At 39.4% G+C, this 20,205-nt stretch overlaps 1 protein-coding gene across 1 annotated transcript in view; it reads right to left on the reverse strand.

Annotated features, from left to right (window-relative positions):
* LOC128206161 (potassium voltage-gated channel subfamily H member 7-like) overlaps positions 1–20,205 on the reverse strand; it is a 66,529-nt gene that overhangs the window by 26,028 nt on the left and 20,296 nt on the right. Inside the window, exons 2-5 of the mRNA XM_052908458.1 lie at positions 12,321–12,436; positions 11,813–12,021; positions 9,264–9,424; positions 1,006–1,207 (exon numbers count right to left, since the gene is read on the reverse strand). Coding sequence (XP_052764418.1) covers positions 1,006–1,207; positions 9,264–9,424; positions 11,813–12,021; positions 12,321–12,361 — 613 coding nt within the window. The 5' untranslated portion in view covers positions 12,362–12,436. The remainder of the gene's footprint in view (positions 1–1,005; positions 1,208–9,263; positions 9,425–11,812; positions 12,022–12,320; positions 12,437–20,205) is intronic.

The following is a 20,205-nucleotide window of genomic DNA, read 5'->3' on the forward strand; positions in this document are numbered from 1 at the left end:
TCATAACGCGCCAGCCCAATATCTAATAGCCGACGAGTGGAAATGCGACCATAACACGCCAGCCCAAGATCTATTAACCGACGAGTGGGAATGCGACCATAACGCGCCAGCCAAAGATCTAGGAGCTAACGAGTGGAAATGCCACCATAACGCGCCAGCCACAGAACTAATCGCCGACGAGCGGGAATACGACCATAACGCGCCAGCCCAATATCTGGTAGCCAACGAGTGGGATTGCGACCATAACGCGCCAGCCCAAAATCTAATAGCTAACGAGTGGAAATGCCACCATAACGCGCCAGCTACAGAACTAGTTGCCGACGAGCGGGAAAACGACCATAACGCGCCAGCCCAATATCTAGTAGCCAACGAGTGGGATTGCGACCATAACGCGCCAGCCCAAAATCTATTAGCCGATGAGTGTAAATGCCACCATAACGCGCCAGCCACAGTTTTAGTAGCCGACGTGGTAGAAAGCGACCATAACTCGCCAGACCAGGATAGTAGCCGACGAGGTAGAAAGCGACCATAACTCGCCAGCCCATGATAGTAACCGACTAGGTAGAAAGCGACAATAACTCACCAGCCCAAGATCTAGTAGCCGACTAGGTAGAAAGCGACCATAACGCACCAGCCCAAGATCAAGTAGCCGACGTGGTAGAAAGCGACCATAACTCGCCAGCCCAAGATAGTAGCCGACGAGGTAGAAAGCGACCATAACTAGCCAGCCCAAGATAGTAGCCGACGAGGTAGAAAGCGACCATAACTCACCAGCCCAAGATAGTAGCCGACGAGGTAGAAAGCGACCATAAATCGCCAGCCCAAGATCTCGTAGCCGACAGTTGGAAATGCGATCATAACGTGCCAGCCCCAAGATCTAGTCGCCGACGTGGTAGACTGCGACCATAACGCCCCAGGCCAAGATCTAGTAGCCGACGAGTGGGAATGCGACCATAACGTGAAGCAGGGCTTCCGCACTATATATATTTTAACGCGAACTCTCACCTATGGGATCCTCCAAGTGCGGCCGCTCCCAGTAGGCGATTGCGTAGAAAGCGCATGCTAGCCAATGACCCACCAGGGAAAATGTGACCATGAGGAGAAGCAGCACCGCCGCTCCGTACTCCGCGAACTGCTCAATCCTGCGGACGACCCGTAGCAGACGTAGGAGGCGCGCCGTTTTTAAGATACCAGCAATTGTCATCGTCTGAAGTAAAGGTCAAGTACAGCCATTTTGATTTAACTTAAATCAGGGTCTTTATTCAAGAAATATCACAAACAAGTTGTATTACTAACTTTAAGTGGTCGACAACATTCCGAGGAAAAGTGCATTGTATGCGTACACAGTTTATACAGCAAGAAGTTTTTAAAGTAACATGGATAAGACCGTATATTATATTTTATGTAAACACTCAAATGCCGGTATTTAATCCGCATATAGAATTTCTATGTGAACTTATTTAGTTGCTGACAAGGATAATTGCTTCAATATAGGCCATTGTTTTATTTTTGAATTTCAGCTTCTATTTTGATTTGACATTTTTCTTGAAACATACCTTTCTATTAGATGGAAATCTTTGGCCACAGATAAAAGTAAATATTCATAATATGTTAATATTTCTTAAATTTTCAGCTTACTCATTTTCCAGAATAAATAGCACAAACGCAAGCAATGTGTTTGTTAATAAACGAATGGTAATCAACGATATCTGAAAACAATATTTATGCCTGCTTTCCGCTAACGACCAATAAAAGTTCAATATCGGAAAGCCCCCGAGAAATTAACGCAATGTTTGTCTCTTATTTTATGCATCGCGGTCTGTCGGGGATCACACGGCGGACGCTCCAGGAAGCTATAAAGATGGACTTCGAGATTTCGCCAGACCTTGAAAAAGCATCGTTATTTTCATTTTCGCGCCTATCCAGATTTTGGGAGAATAAATCCTTGTCCATATCGTGTGACAATATCAGTCAATCTGGACGGGGCAGGCTTCGTATAGGATAAAACGATTAATAAGCTTAGGAAATGTGAATTGTTTGCAGTAAAAAAAGGTCATTCTTCTTGTCTATACATTAATCGATTCCATTCTATCCCATAAATGCAAATCCCTTGCACCAGCATGTAAGTTTAACAAAGTGTCACAAACACGTTTCATATGGGAAGCATTTGAGTTTTAAATCATACACCACAATGCATCATTTAGAACCAATGACTCGTATTACAATCTCCCGAAGCCATTCACCGCCTCTAAGCCATTCACCCCTCTAAGACATTCACCCCCTCTAAGCCATTCAACGCCTCTAAGCCATTCACCGCCTCTGAGCCATGCACACACTCTAAGCCATTCACCCCCTCTAAGCCATTCACCGCCTCTAAGCCATGCACCCACTCTAAGTCATTCACCGCCTCTGAGCCATGCACCCCCTCCAAGCCATTCACCCCATCTAAGCCATGCATCTCCTCTAAGCCGTGCACCCCCCTTATCCATGCATCCCCTCTTAGCCAAACACCCCATCTAAGCCATGCATCTCCCGGTCTAAGCTATTCACACCTGTACGTCATGCATCCCGTCTAAGCCATGCACCCCTCTTTAAGTCATGCACCCCTCTTAACCATTTACCCCCTCTGAGCATTGCACCCTCTTTACGAATTATCTTAGTCATGCATCCCCTATAAGCCATGTGCACCTCTTAGCCATGCAATCCCTCTAAGACATATACCCTTCTCTAAACCATGCACCCTTCTCTAAGCCATGCACCCTTCTCTAAGCCATGCACCCCTTGTAAGCCATGCGCCCCATCTAATCTATGTATTCCCTCTAAGCCATGTACCCTTCTAAGCTATGTAGCCCTCTAAGCTATGCAACCCCTCTAAGCAATACACCCCTCTCTAAGCCGGCACTATTCTCTAAGCCATACAACCCCTCTAGGCCATGCGCCCCCTCTAAGCTATGCATCCCCACTAACCCATACACCCCTCCCTCACTATGCACCCTTCTCTATGTCTTTCCACCCTCTAAGACATGCACCCTTCTCTAAGTCCCCCCCCCCCCCCTATAAGCCATGCACCCTTCTCTAAGTCATTTTCCTCCTCTAAGCCATGCGCCCTTCTCTAAACCATGCATCCTTCTCTAAGCCACGCGCACTCTTTAAACCATGCATCCACCCGCTCTAAGCCATGCATCCTTCTCTAAGCCATGCGCCCTCTCTAAGCCATGGCTTCCCTCAAAAGCCATGGCTTCCCTCAAAGCCATGCATCCTTCTCTAAGCCATGCGCCCTTGTCTAAACCATGCATCCTTCTCTAAGCCATTTGCCCTCTCTAAACCATGCGCCCTTATTTAAGCCATGGACCCCCTCTTAACCATGACCCCCCTCTAAGCCATGCATCCTTCTCTAAGCCATGCGCCCTCTCTAAACCATACACTCTCATCTAAGCCATGGACCCCCTCTAAACCATTCACCCGCTCTAAATTATGCATCCACTCTAAGCTATGAATCCCCTCTAATCCATGGACCCTCTCTAAGCCATACATCCGTTCTAAGCCATGGATCCCTCTCTAAGCCATGTATCCCATCATAATCATACACTTATTTGCATGTATAAAGAAGTGTTGTTGCCATAATCGTCCTCTTCATTTGCATATAAGTTAACGTTTTCTTGGCGTCGCCTAGAAGGCGCCTACTTTGGTCGTGATACTTTACATTTCGATGAATTCCTAAAATGTTGGTCGCGATACTCATCAATAATTCTCTAAATAAAAACAAGAGCGGTCACAGACAGCTATATCCCCCGCCTCATTGGGACATTTTTGTAAGGATAGCCAATCAATGATAAGGGTAGTTTCTCAGGAAAATAAGAAATGCGTAAAATTAAGAAAGGGCAATAACTCTTTCAAAAAAGGTCAACTTGCAAAAGCCTGACAATATGCGCTGCGTCACTATATAGTCATAAATGTAAGGAGTTGCGAAGAAACCAATTTTAAATGTATAATAAAGAAAGGGCAATAACTCTTTCTTTCAAAAATGGCCGAATCGACAATATACCTGCGTCACTATATAGTCATAAATCTGTGAAAGTTTGGTAGAAATCGCATGAAAAACGTAAAAGGATTTGCGAAGGAACCAATTTTAAATGTAAAATAAGCAAAGGGCAATAACTCTTTCAAAAATGGTCAAATCGCAAAAGCCAGACAATATGCGCTGTGTCACTTTATGATCATCAATTTGTGAAAGTTTGGTAGAAATCGTATAAAAACCGTAAGAATAGTTGCGAAGAAACCAATTTTAAATGTAAAATAAGCAAAGGGCAATAACTCTTTCAAAAATGGTCAATCGGGAAAGCCCGACAATATGCGCTGCTTCACTTTATGATCATCAATCTGTGAAAGTTTGGTAGAAATCGCATGAAAAATGTAAGAGGAGTTGCGAAGAAACCAATTTTAAAGTTAAAATAAACAAAGGGCAATAACTCTTTCAAAAATGGTCGAATCCTAAAAGCCCGACAATATGCGCTGCTTCACTTTATGATCATCAATCTGTGATAGTTTGGTAGAAATCGCATGAAAAACGTAAGAGGAGTTGCAAAAAAAAATGAATGTGGGACGAACGGACGGACGGACGCACACACACACGCACGCGCACGCACACGCACGCACGCACGCACGCACGCACACACACACACACACACACGGAATCGCGCCTATAATTACTATATCCCCTCGCCTTTTCAAGGCGGGGGATAAAAATCCGTTCATCTATAAATGCAAATTTTGCAAATAATGATTTAAAAAAAAATCATTTCAAGTGCACGTACGTATAGAATATCAAAAAGTCAGTGATTAAATAAAATGCATAAGCGATATCGTAAATGGATTAATATAAACAAATATTTACGAGTACTGTGTCCTCAGATGAGACTCAAGTAATTATTTAATAAACTATAAGAATAATAACATTTAGAGACCGAAGAGTCAAATGTAATGTTACTGAAGTATTTATTTGCGTGACATAACGAATACGCTATTTTGTTTCATATGACTTTTACCTGTCTTTTATCAACTGCGTCATTTTTGTAATACTGTTCTTGTTCAGGAAAAAACACAGTCTTAGGCGGTAACTTGCTTGTACGTTATGTTACTCTTGTTCAGTGTCTGTGTTGCTTGTACGTTATGTTACTCTTGTTCAGTGTTGCCTGTACGTTCTGTTACTCTTGTTCAGTGTTGCCTGTACGTTCTGTTACTCTTGTTCAGTGTCTGTGTTGCTTGTACGTTATGTTACTCTTGTTCAGTGTCTGTGTTGCTTGTACGTTACGTTACTCTTGTTCAGTGTCTGTGTTGCTTGTACGTTATGTTACTCTTGTTCAGTGTCTGTGTTGCTTGTACGTTATGTTACTCTTGTTCAGTGTTGCCTGTACGTTATGTTACTCTTGTTCAGTGTCTGTGTTGCTTGTACGTTATGTTACTCTTGTTCAGTGTCTGTGTTGCTTGTACGTTACGTTACTCTTGTTCAGTGTCTGTGTTGCTTGTACGTTACGTTACTCTTGTTCAGTGTCTGTGTTGCTTGTACGTTACGTTACTCTTGTTCAGTGTCTGTGTTGCCTGTACGTTACGTTACTCTTGTTCAGTGTCTGTGTTGCCTGTACGTTACGTTACTCTTGTTCAGTGTATGTGTTGCTTGTACGTTATGTTACTCTTGTTCAGTGTCTGTGTTGCCTGTACGTTATGTTACTCTTGTTCAGTGTCTGTGTTGCTTGTACGTTATGTTACTCTTGTTCAGTGTCTGTGTTGCTTGTACGTTACGTTACTCTTGTTCAGTGTATGTGTTGCTTGTACGTTACGTTACTCTTGTTCAGTGTCTGTGTTGCCTGTACGTTATGTAACTCTTGTTCAGTGTCTGTGTTGCTTGTACGTTACGTTACTCTTGTTCAGTGTATGTGTTGCTTGTACATTATGTTACTCGTGTGTGTTGCTTGTACGTTATGTTACTCTGTTCAGTGTCTGTGTTGCTTGTACGTTATGTTACTCTTGTTCAGTGTCTGTGTTGCTTGTACGTTATGTTACTCTTGTTCAGTGTCTGTGTTGCTTGTACGTTATGTTACTCTTGTTCAGTGTTGCCTGTACGTTATGTTACTCTTGTTCAGTGTCTGTGTTGCTTGTACGTTACGTTACTCTTGTTCAGTGTCTGTGTTGCTTGAACGTTACGTTACTCTTGTTCAGTGTCTGTGTTGCTTGTACGTTACGTTACTCTTGTTCAGTGTCTGTGTTGCTTGTACGTTACGTTAATCTTGTTCAGTGTCTGTGTTGCTTATACGTTATGTTTCTCTTGTTCAGTGTCTGTGTTGCTTGTACGTTATGTTACTCTTGTTCAGTGTCTGTGTTGCTTGTACGTTACGTTACTCTTGTTCAGTGTCTGTGTTGCCTGTACGTTATGTTACTCTTGTTCAGTGTCTGTGTTGCCTGTACGTTACGTTACTCTTGTTCAGTGTCTGTGTTGCTTGTACGTTACGTTACTCTTGTTCAGTGTCTGTGTTGCTTGTACGTTATGTTACTCTTGTTCAGTGTTGCCTGTACGTTACGTTACTCTTGTTCAGTGTCTGTGTTGCTTGTACGTTACATTACTCTTGTTCAGTGTCTGTGTTGCTTGTACGTTACGTTACTCTTGTTCAGTGTCTGTGTTGCTTGTACGTTACGTTACTCTTGTTCAGTGTCTGTGTTGCTTGTACGTTACGTTACTCTTGTTCAGTGTCTGTGATGCTTGTACGTTATGTTACTCTTGTTCAGTGTCTGTGTTGCTTGTACGTTACGTTAATCTTGTTCAGTGTCTGTGTTGCTTGTACGTTACGTTACTCTTGTTCAGTGTCTGTGTTGCTTGTACGTTACGTTACTCTTGTTCAGTGTCTGTGTTGCTTGTACGTTATGTTACTCTTGTTCAGTGTCTGTGTTGCTTGTACGTTATGTTACTCTTGTTCAGTGTCTGTGTTGCTTGTACGTTACGTTACTCTTGTTCAGTGTCTGTGTTGCTTGTACGTTACGTTACTCTTGTTCAGTGTCTGTGTTGCTTGTACGTTACGTTACTCTTGTTCAGTGTCTGTGTTGCTTGTACGTTATGTTACTCTTGTTCAGTGTCTGTGTTGCTTGTACGTTACGTTACTCTTGTTCAGTGTCTGTGTTGCTTATACGGTATGCTTCTCTTCTCCAGTGTTGGTGTTACTTGTACGTTATGTTTTTCGTGTTTAGTGTCTGCGTTGCTTGTGCAATGTGTTTCTTCTTTTTTCGATATATTTAGGCTTTAGCCTTATTCCATAAAACATTATTAAAATAATAACTAACCGGATAAAATTCTGTGACCAAATCACCAGAATTTTACCAAAGAATATTAATAAGTGTTATTTTAGTATAGCATAGGAGTTGCTCTTGGTCATTGCATAGGTCACTGAACTGCGAACCTATGTCATGGCATAGGTCAATTGACTGCGATTTTAGGCAGGTTTTTTTACTAAAATAATTTTACATAAAATTTTCAATATTTGTTGCGGTGATACCTTAAAAATGAGAAAGGGGACCACTGACACCTATACCACAGTATAGGCTAGGCCTCAACCTAGGTCATGGCATAGGTCAATCGGTTGTGATTTTAGACAGGCTCTGGGTTTTGGATATTTTAAGGGTATACCCTAAGCATTTTCCATCAAAATTTCATTAATGTGTAGCGTAGATACCTTAAAAATGAGAAAGGGGACCACTGACACCTAGACCAGAGTGTAGCCTAGGCCTTAGCCTAAGTCATGGCACAGGTCAATTGGCTGCGATGTTAGGCAGGCTCTTGGTTTTTTATGCTTTTAGGCTATTACCCTAGGAATTGTTTCATAAAATGTTCAATTATGTGTAGCGGTGATACCTTAAAAATGAGAAAGGGGACCACTAACCTAAGACATGGCATAGGTCAATGGGCTGCGAATTTCGGCAGTCTCTTGATTTTTGATACTTTTAGGCTTTTACTAAAATAATTTACATCAAATTGACACCAATTGACCTATGCCATGACCTAGGTTTAATCATAGGCTACACTGTGGTATATGTGTCAATGGCCTCTCATTTCTCATTTTTAAGGTATCACCGCTACAAATAAATGAAATTTTGATGGAAATTCCTAGGGCAATAGCCTAAAAGTATCAAAAACCCTGAGCCTGCCTAAAATCGCATCCAATTGACCTATGCCATGACCTAGGTTGAGGACTAGGCTATACTATTCAATAGGTGTCAGTGGTCCCCTTTCTCATTTTTAAGGTATCACCGCAAAAAATATTGAAAATTTGATGTTAAATTATTTTAGTAAAAGCCAAAAGCATCAAAAACCAAGAGCCTGCCTAAACTCTCAGTCAATTGACCTATGCCATGACTGAGGCCTAGGCTACGCTGTGATATAGGTGTTAGTGGTCCCCTTTCTCATTTTTAAGGTATCACCGCTACACATAATTGAAATTTTGATGGAAAATGCCTAGGGAAATAGCCTAAAGGTATCAAAAACCCAGAGCCTGCCTAAAATCGCATCCAATTGACCTATGCCATGACATAGGTTCGCAGTTTAGTGACCTATGACCAAGAGCAACGCCTATGCTAAACTAAAATAACACTTATTAATATACTTTGGTAAAATTCCGGTGATTCGGTGCTAGCACCGCGGTTGCGGGGATATTACCGCGGTGCTGCAGTGTTGCGGTGCTAACTTCACGCTCATGCACTCACAAAACATTTCGGTGATATAATCTGTGAACGTAAGGCGTCAAAAGTAAATGCATATGCAGATTTCTTCTAATTATTCATTTCTATGTACAGTTCATGTCATTTTGGTTTCACTCTATGAAACTGTTCTTTTAACATTTCAAAACATTTACAGGTAAAAAATGTAGACAACATTACATTTCGAAACCCCCTATTATATAAAGAATTGAATTCGTCTGGAAGACTATTGTAACTTAGAGAAGCAAAATCCCTCCATTACCGTTAACAGTCAATGTGGTCAGCGTACTAGTTTACGTACCAATAGGGTCAAAAGTCGCCTTTTATTATATGTTACGTGCACCACGATCTAATAATTATCCCTGCACGTCTATATTTAGACCTGTTGCTATGAAAATAGCGGTTCACCTCTACAATATACATCAATGCACCTCTATATTAAGAAGTGAAATTATTCGGCACAATCGGTTTTTGCCATTATAGGAGACTTTAACACAAATGGTACGCCATTACTAAATACTAACGTCGCTTGTTCCAGACCCGAAAAGCAGGAGATCACAAGGCAAGGCGGCGATGGTGTCGATTACAAACCAGCCCTTGAGGTAGTTGAAGGCGATCCGCTTCTGGTCTACAACAACCTCACCGTTGTGAACGTACGTCGTCCGGAAATTGATCAGAATGTCCGCTACAAGGTGCAATGGTCAAGCAAAATCTCAAGTTATATATATATATATATATATATATATATATATATATATATATATACGACAAGTGGACTATCTCGGGAGCTTACTTATACATAAACATGACGTTAACCGTGATATCAATGAGATATACATGTACTCGTATTATGACGATTTGGTTACTAGTATCTTGGGAGATTACCTACAAACATAATACCAACTACGCGATCTATGATGACGAGTGGATTGTTTTGGGGTATATGCCGAGTGCGTTATCTCTGGAGCTTACCTATAAATAGTTATTATGAGGTAAACTATGAGTTTTATGATGACGAGTGGGTTATCTAGGCAGCTTCAAAATGAGAATATTGTCAATTATGCGATAAAGAGTAGGATATATCGCGATCTTACCTACAAACATGAGGTCATCTATGTTATAAATGATGACGAGTAGATTGTCTCATGAACTTACCTATAAGCAATAGTTCATCTATGAGATCTACGGTCAACTATACGGTGGTAAGTTGGTTATCTCGGAAGCTTACCTATAAACATGATGTCAACTATGAGAACTATGAAAACGAGTGTGTTATCTCGGAAGCTAACCTATAAACATGATATAAACTATGAGAGCTATGAAGACGAGTGTATTATCTCGGAAGCTTACCTATAAACATGAGGTCAACTATGAGAACTTTGAAGACGAGTGTGTTATCTCGGAAGCTTACCTATAAACATGAGGTCAACCATTAGAACTATGAAGACGAGTGCGTTATTCTGGAAACGTACCTATAAGCATGAGGTCAACTATAAGAAAACTATAAGACATATGAAGACGAGTGCGTTATCTTGGAAGCTTACCTATAAACATGAGGTCAACTATGAGAATTACGAAGACGAGTGGGTTGTTCTGGAAGCTTTACCTATAAACATGAGGTCAACTATGAGAATTACGAAGACGAGTGGGTTGTTCTGGAAGCTTTACCTATAAACATGAGGTCAACTATAAGAATTATGAAGAAGAGTGCGTTATTCTGGAAGCTTACCTATAAACATGATGTCAACTATGAGAATTATGAAGACGAGTGCGTTATCTCGGAAACTTACCTATAAACATGAGGTCAACTATAAGAATTATGAAGAAGAGTGCGTTATTCTGGAAGCTTACCTATAAACATTATGTCAACTATGAGAACTATGAAGACGAGTGCGTTATCTCGGAAGCTTTACCTATAAACATGAGGTCAACTATGAGAATTACGAAGACGAGTGGGTTGTTCTGGAAGCTTACCTATATGCATGAGGTCAACTATAAGAACTATGAAGACGAGTGGGTTATCTTGGAAGCTTTACCTATAAACATGAGGTCAACTATAAGAATTATGAAGAAGAGTGCGTTATTCTGGAAGCTTACCTATAAACATGATGTCAACTATGAGAACTATGAAGACGAGTGCGTTATCTCGGAAACTTACCTATAAACATGAGGTCAACTATAAGAACTATGAAGACGAGTGCGTTATCTCGGAAGCTTACCTATAAACATGATGTTAACTATGAGAACTATGAAGACGAGTGGGTTGTTCTGGAAGCTTACCTATAAACATGAGGTCAACTATAAGAACTATGAAGACGAGTGCGTTATTCTGGAAGCTTACCTATAAACATGATGTTAACTATGAGAACTATGAAGACGAGTGGGTTGTTCTGGAAGCTTACCTATAAACATGAGGTCAACTATAAGAACTATGAAGACGAGTGCGTTATTCTGGAAGCTTACCTATAAACATGATGTTAACTATGAGAACTATGAAGACGAGTGGGTTGTTCTGGAAGCTTACCTATAAGCATGAGGTCAACTATAAGAACTATGAAGACGAGTGGGTTATCTTGGAAGCTTTACCTATAAACATGAGGTCAACTATGAGAATTATGAAGAAGAGTGCGTTATTCTGGAAGCTTACCTATAAACATGATGTCAACTATGAGAACTATGAAGACGAGTGCGTTATCTCGGAAACTTACCTATAAACATGAGGTCAACTATAAGAACTATGAAGACGAGTGCGTTATTCTGGAAGCTTACCTATAAACATGATGTTAACTATGAGAACTATGAAGACGAGTGGGTTGTTTTGGAAGCTTACCTATAAACATGATGTCAACTATGAGAACTATGAAGCGAGTGCGTTATTCTGAAAGCTTACCTATAAACATGATGTCAACTATGAGAATTATGAAGACGAGTGCGTTATCTCGGAAACTTACCTATAAACATGAGGTCAACTATAAGAATTATGAAGACGAGTGCGTTATTCTGGAAGCTTACCTATAAACATGATGTCAACTATGAGAATTATGAAGACGAGTGCGTTATCTCGGAAACTTACCTATAAACATGAGGTCAACTATGAGATCTATAATGACGAGTGGGTTAGCCCGGGAGCTTTCGGGACTCTCTGTCCGGGTGGCGGCATCCTTGTTCCTCGTCATTGTGGCGTCCTCTTCGTTCAGGAGGAAGGCGGTCTGGTAGGGCGTGAAGACCGCTGTGTACAGGACTAGGATAAGCACGACCCAGTCCCAAACGGCTTTGAACGGACTGTTGGTAGGATACGACACAATTAAAAAGATGAACAAGACAAAGTATTATAGAGATACAAGTGAAGTAGTGATTGTTTTTAAAAATGTAACTGTAAAATAAGGTTTGTACAAACAACACTTCACCATAAATAAGAGATAAACTATAAAACCTCTTTTAAGCAAACTTAAATGCGGTATACATGTTTGCTGAGATTTCCCACCAATCCCCGCCCGTTTGGAGTTATGTTTATATAAACAATGTTGGCTCGACCAGGCGTTAAACTAATTACGGTTTATGTAAACTTAGTAGGGGGTAACCTGTAGTGGAGGAATATGAACTCCGGTTGACGTCGTGGCATAGAGGACTCCAGATCGGCTTTATCCAGCGTTGAGGTCCCCTCACTGCCTTCTTTGATCTCGTCCGATCGCGAGTCCTGCGTTAAAAACAGACATTGTAAGGATATGAGTGGTATATAACAACATGTTCGTAACACTTTGGATGCGTTGTCAATTGAGATGCAGAGCTCCGCGCGAAATGTATTAGAAACCTGTGAAATATATATATAACCTAGATAAATTACAGGGTTTGTTCAAGTAAGTTGAATGAATTAAAATGAGTTCTGACAGCGGCGTGAAACCAGTGTAAGATTACAATTGAATTATGGTGTCTTAAGTCTGCATATGACAAAGGAGTGAATTGAATCCACTCAGAACGACATAAATTTATGAGTGTGAGATGTATCGCCGCCGATCATGATATTAACATGCAGCCGTCTCGCCCGATACGTGACCTCGACAGACGTGATATAATTCAACTCAAAAGCATGCTATCGTAATATTTATTTTATTATTTGCCTCCTTTGATTGACTCCACGTTTGAACGCACTGTTCGTAGTCTTAACCAACGAAACTGCACTTTGCTTTTACACGACATTTCCCGGAATTTTCATTCGAGAAATAACGGCTTAATTCTTTTTTTTTTCTTGTTGAGATCTCGAGCACCGAGACTTGAGTGTATGATTCAGACCCCAACAGCGGCTTGATTCAATTACATGGATGATTTAGTTCATTTTCTTGAACAAACACAATTCAGCAGTTGAATTCCTTCTGAATAAAATGAAATAATAACATTTATATACATTATTATAATCATTTGAAAGGTCTTCAAAAATGCAGAGCAGTAGTTTTTAGGTATGAAACTATGTAAATATTTGTTTTGTTTTGTCTAAAATACAGAATTCTACCGTTTTCTGAAAGCTAAAATATCCAGCATCATCTTCAAATCTTAAGTACCAAAATACGTTTATATACATTGTTATATATAATTTTACAGGTCATCAACTATCGATATAAGTTATCGTGAACATATTTAGTGTGTTTTTCACTGCTGGATATTGGATACATATAACATAATGTCATTGCAGTGTATTACGTTGATTTAATGGTACGTTTGACTTAATGTGTACGTTTGACTTAATGTGTACGTTTGATTTAATGTGCACTTTTGATTTTATGTGTACGTTTGTACGTTTGATTTAGTGTGTACGTTTGATATAATGTGTACGTTTGATTTAATGTGTACGTTTGATATAATGTGTACGTTTGATTTAATGTGTACGTTTGATATAATGTGTACGTTTGATATAATGTGTACGTTTGATTTAATGTGTACGTTTGATTTAATGTGTACGTTTGATATAATGTGTACGTTTGATTTAATGTGTACGTTTGATTTAATGTGTACGTTTGATATAATGTGTACGTTTGATATAATGTGTACGTTTGATATAATGTGCACGTTTGATATAATATGTACGTTTGATTTAATGTGCACGTTTGATTTAATGTGTACGTTTGATATAATGTGCACGTTTGATTTAATGTGTACGTTTGATATAATGTGCACGTTTGATTTAATGTGTACGTTTGATATAATGTGCACGTTTGATTTAATGTGTACGTTTGATATAATGTGCACGTTTGATTTAATGTGCACGTTTGATATAATGTGTACGTTTGATTTAATGTGTACGTTTGATATAATGTGTACGTTTGATTTAATGTGTACGTTTGATATAATGTGTACGTTTGATTTAATGTGTACGTTTGATTTAGTGTGTACGTTTGATTTAATGTGTACGTTTGATTTAGTGTGTACGTTTGATATAATGTGTACGTTTGATTTAGTGTGTACGTTTGATATAATGTGTACGTTTGATTTAGTGTGTACGTTTGATATAATGTGTACGTTTGATTTAGTGTGTACGTTTGATATAATGTGTACGTTTGATTTAGTGTGTACGTTTGATATAATGTGTACGTTTGATTTAATGTGTACATTTGATATAATGTGTACGTTTGATTTAATGTGTACGTTTGATTTAATGTGTACGTTTGTTACGTTTGATTTAATGTGTACGTTTGATTTAATGTGTACGTTTGATTTAATGTATACGTTTGATATAATGTGTACGTTTGATTTAGTGTGTACGTTTGATTTAATGTGTACGTTTGATTTAATGTGTACGCTTGATTTAGTGTGTACGTTTGATATAATGTGTACGTTTGATTTAATGCGTACGTTTGATATAATGTGTACGTTTGATTTAGTGTGTACGTTTGATATAATGTGTACGTTTGATTTAATGTGTACGTTTGATATAATGTGTACGTTTGATTTAGTGTGTACGTTTGATATAATGTGTACGTTTGATTTAATGTGTACGTTTGATATAATGTGTACGTTTGATTTAATGTGTACGTTTGATATAATGTGTACGTTTGATTTAAAGTGTACGTTTGATTTAATGTGTACGTTTGATTTAATGTGTACGTTTGATTTAATGCGTACGTTTGATTTAATGTGTACGTTTGTACGTTTGACTTAATGGATACGTTTGATTTAGTGTGTACGTTTGTACGTTTGATTTAAGGTGTACGTTTGACGTTTGATTTTAGGTGTATGGTAACTTAAACAAACCTGGCGACATTCTAAAACCAAACTGCATACACGTACGACTTAATGCAAATTACTAGTAACTGCATCATATCATTTCGTACACTGTGTTATAATCATCACTTTGCATTTGTCAAAATATTAGCAATTTCGAATATGAAGTTATGACTCATCTAGCATTCAAAGCAAAACTGCGTCGTACCGGAAACTCCAGAAATATGAAAGAAATCTCTACTGGTTGAGAAGCAGTTTCCGACGGAAAGCAGTTTCCGACAAATCGCTTTTTCGCGTACCTTCCTTAGATCTTCATAAAGAATGTACTGCAATTCAGCTATATGGTAACTAGGCAATCAAAAGTTGAAATTCTTACCGAGACACGTAAGAAACTTTTATTATTATTTAATGTTTAATGTTTATTTTTCATTTTGTACACAAACTTGCACGTGGGGGATCTGCACGCGCAGCGTATTTGCGCATGCGTGTGAACCTAATTTGCATATCTATGAATAGCTACAAGGTTTTCCTTAATTGACTTATACAAACGATGATCATTGTGTACATATTTGTGAACACTGGTGTCATGCTTGTTTCGCATCCACATTCACTTAAATGTATACAAACACAAGTTTCCATCAGAAATGAATAAAAAAATCATTGATATTCAGTCTCTGCCTGATTTCGAGTATGAATTGAATGTCGTAAATTTTAAGGTTTAAATTTTTTGTAAATGCTGAAAAATTAAATAACATTTCTCTTATTACAGTCTTATATTTAGTTTATTAAATAAACGGATAATACAAACACACAACAGGCACCTCAAATATGCCCCGCATTCAAATTGTCGGAAACTGCTTCTCATTACAAGCTAATCAGAACAACGTAAGTACCCACTTTGCGCCCCTATTAGATACACTATATGTGACGTCACACATGTTAGAAATATATCGACAATAGCAACTTGAGCTGTAGTTATATAAAATGTGAACACTTTCAGTAGATATTTAAACACGTATAAATAATTCAATAAAAACGTTTAAAAACTGTCGGAAACTGCTTCTCAACCAGTACAGTAGCGTTTATCAGAAGTTTAACTATAAGGCGCGCACATAAGGTAACGAGAAAAAGTTTGATGCATAGCATCAAGTCGGCGCAATAAAATTAGAAGAAAAACGTATATGTAGATAACCAAAAAATGGTTATTATTTTAATGGTAATATGTTGGGTATACATATGTTCGAAGGGCAAATTATAATTATGATTGATAATATTGTTACAATAGTTTAAGCCCGGAATTATAGATATTCTGTTTTTTTCCAAGCTATTCCTCCGGTACGAACTAATTATACTAAAATATACACACGTTTCTTCGGAAGAAATAAGAGGCATTGGTCTAATACATGAATTTCAATAGCATGAAATTCACCTTTAATTTGTACCGGCATGTTATGTGAATTTCTGGCTTTATATATTGTATATGTCTTTCTAACACATTTTACTCTTATGAGTCAATAGAACGGGGATTAAAATACTATACATTAAGAGGGAATTATCTGGAGTTCATTCTTTCGAACGACATTTTTAAAACAAACAATTAAGTTCATTGTTAATTTTTCAAAACTCGCCTTTTTGCTTTAATCAAGGGAGATTACTGCGTAGGAGGTTTATAAACATGAAGGATATTGTAATAGTACCGTGTAACCTTCATCTATTTGGAAGGAAGTTGGATTATTTGAATCATCTTCCTTATTTTATTCTAAAATACTTTTCATGATATGCTGATATGTTTGTTTGTTTTGTTTTTATTGCTGTTCATCTTCATATTTATATTTTTTCTTGCTGTTTTATGTTTTGATACATGTTTTTTACCTCTCATGCCCATGTGGACCAAGAGTATGAATAAAATTTGAAAAACTTGGTATCAATCGGAACACCTCGGCCTGTATCTATCTCAAGTTTGTCGGAGATGGCCCAGTTGTTATGATTGAGTTGGTATTTAAAATCAAAATTTTCAAAATGATAAGCAGGGCTATTATAATTTAAGGTTTCATTATCAATTAAAGTGTAAAGTTTTATAAAACATACGAAACTTCACATTTTATCATGCAACGTGGAAAATATTGAAAGCATTGTTCTGCAATTTATGAACTAGTCCCTTTGTTGGAATAATTCTAAAGTAATATAAAATATAGTCGGCGCCGACTAATAATGGCTAGTTATGCTTGTTTAGTTATAACTCCAGTCCAATACAGTCCCGATGTTTTGCGGAAGGGTTGCCGATAAATGTTTGCTAGTTTCGAGAACCGTTCGGGATCATTAATCAAATAATAATGGGCGAAGCCTTGCCATCGGGCCCGTTCGGCATGTATTCGCATGTATACGCGGAGTAGCATATGAAAGATTGAAGGTTGAGTTATAAACGACGACACCTATCCGAAGTAACCGATTTGCGGAACAATGCCGACAGTTCGGAATTGGCTCCCGAATGTTTCCTGATCATGCGGATAGGTTGCATTAACCTTGCAGAACATGCTGAAAATCTGCCGAATCGTTGGCGATAAAATTCTGGAATGTTGGATAGGTTGTCGAGTTAATTGCGATGGTTTCTCGAACGTCCCAAACAGATGCCGAGGATCCTGAAACCATTCCGAATAAAACAAAAGTTTTAAAATTTGGGTGCCGAAGTTTTTTCGATCCCGATTTGGCCCGATTCGGCGTTTTTTTCTTTCTAAAACTACAATTTACTGTCTATTTATATCATTTGAAGGCATACAATGAAAAGAAAAAGTTTGTTTCAGAGTAAAATCGCAATTGATTTTACCGAGTGAGCACAAAAAACCTCGAGCCACGAGATACATATTGTTTCATTTACTTTTGGTGTTCACGAGTTGTTTCGGTGTTATCCTCTATATATTAATCTCTCACGAGTTTTGTACCGAAACAAGGTAGGAAACACGTTTGTCCGGCTCTTTTACTACAAACCAAACTTACATAAGCCATAATTTGTGACTACAAAACAAATTCACATACGCAGAAGCCGAGAATCGAAGTTTGTTTATTTGAGTTTTACATAATGGCTTGAAGAAACAGAGTGAGATACAAGAGATCCAGGTTCGAAACCCTAGCTCTTTGCGAAGAGACCTTTTGGTTCTTTAACGTGCTCGGTATAAAGCACTGAGCATTTTCCCATAACTTCCGTTTTAATGCCAAGCGTCAAGCAAGGGAGCTACTGGTATGATATGTTAATACCATATGTTGACTAATGTGTTAACTTCTTTCGGTTTGACACGGACCAGTGAGCTTCCGGGGAGGTGAGGTCAGTCATTTGCAAATACCCCGGAGTGACGTCTGAGTTTAGTTTATGACCACAAAACTCTGTGATTGAGAAACCTTGGTATTTTACAATGCAATGGAGTGTTTCAGATGGGTTGTAGCGTGTTTATGGTCTTCCGCATGCGCATATGTTTTTTTTTAAATATTTCTTTCGACAATAAAGAAAACTGTTCAGTTCAATACAGCACATATTTTGACAACAAATCGACACTGGCTGCCATCGGCGTTTCGACCCTTCACATAAAGGATATATTTTAATCGGAAAATGAATATTATCAGTCAAGACTGCAATAACCAATGATATATAAAGGCAGATATACCAATATCAGATCTTATTTTCCTTTATATCTGATATATGAGGAATGTAGAAGAATTAATGTTTGTGAGTGAATTTTTAATAAAAGTTACAACATTACGGTGCGGACAAAATAATAATCGGTTTTATTCACCTGTCTTTATTGACCGCTACTGCCTCCTGAGCTCATAAGCATAAGTAGTAGTTTCACCATCCGTGACCGCTACTGCCTACTGAGCTCACAAGGCATATGAAGTAGTTCCACCATCCGTGACCGCTACTGCCTCCTGAGCTCATAAGCATATATAGTAGTTTCACCATCCGTGACCGCTACTGCCTCCTGAGCTCACAAGGCATATGTAGTAGTTTCACCATCCGTAACCGCTACTGCCTCCTAACCTTACAAGGCATATGTAGTAGTTTCACCATCCGTGACCGCTACTGCCTCCTAACCTTAAAAGGCATATGCAGAAGTTTCACCATCCGTGACCGCTACTGCCTCCTGAGCTCACACGCATATGCAGAAGTTTCAGCATCCGTGACCACTACTGCCTCCTGAGCTCACAAGCATATGCAGAGATTTCACCATCCATGACCGTTACTGCCTCCTGAGCTCACAAGCATCTGCAGAAGTTTCACCATCCGTGACCGCTACTGCCTCCTGAGCTCACAAGCATCTGCAGAAGTTTCACCATCCATGACCGCTACTGCCTCCTGGGCTCACAAGCATATGCAAAGGTTTCACCATCCGTGACCGCTACTGCCTCCTAACCTTACAAGGCATATGAAGTAGTTCCACCATCCGTGACCGCTACTGCCTCCTGAGCTCATAAGCATGTGTAGTAGTTTCACCATCCGTGACCACTACTGCCTCCTGAGCTCACAAGGCATATGTAGTAGTTTCACCATCCGTAACCGTTACTGCCTCCTGAACTCATAAGCATATGTAGTAGTTTCACCATCCGTGACCACTAATGCCTCCTGAGCTCACAAGCATATGCAGAGGTTTCACCATCCGTGACCGCTACTGCCTCCTGAGCTCACAAGCATATGCAGAGGTTTCACCATCCGTGACCGCTACTGCCTCCTGAGCTCACAAGCATATGCAGCGGTTTCACCATCCGTGACCGCTACTGCCTCCTGAGCTCACAAGGCATATGCAGTAGTTTCACCATCCGTGACCGCTACTGCCTCCTGAGCTCACAAGCATATGCAGTTGTTTCACCATCCGTGACCGCTACTGCCTCATAACCTCACAAGTCATAAGAAGTAGTGTCACCATCCGTGACTGCTACTGCATCCAGAGCTCACAAGCATATGCAGTAGTTTCACCATCCGTGACCGCTACTGCCTCATAACCTCACAAGTCATACGAAGTAGTGTCACCATCCGGGACCGCTACTGCCTCCTGAGCTCACAAGCATATGCAGTTGTTTCACCATCCGTGACCGCTACTGTCTCCTGAGCTCACAAGCATATGCAATAGTTCCACCATCCATGACCGCTACTGCCTACTGAGCTCACAAGGCATATGAAGTAGTTCCACCATCCGTGACCACTACGGCCTACTGAGCTCATAAAGATATGTTGTAGTTTCACCCCATCGGTGACCACTACTGCCT

The sequence above is a fragment of the Mya arenaria genome, chromosome 10 (genome assembly GCF_026914265.1).
Source record: "Mya arenaria isolate MELC-2E11 chromosome 10, ASM2691426v1".
NCBI classification, from domain to species: domain Eukaryota; kingdom Metazoa; phylum Mollusca; class Bivalvia; order Myida; family Myidae; genus Mya; species Mya arenaria.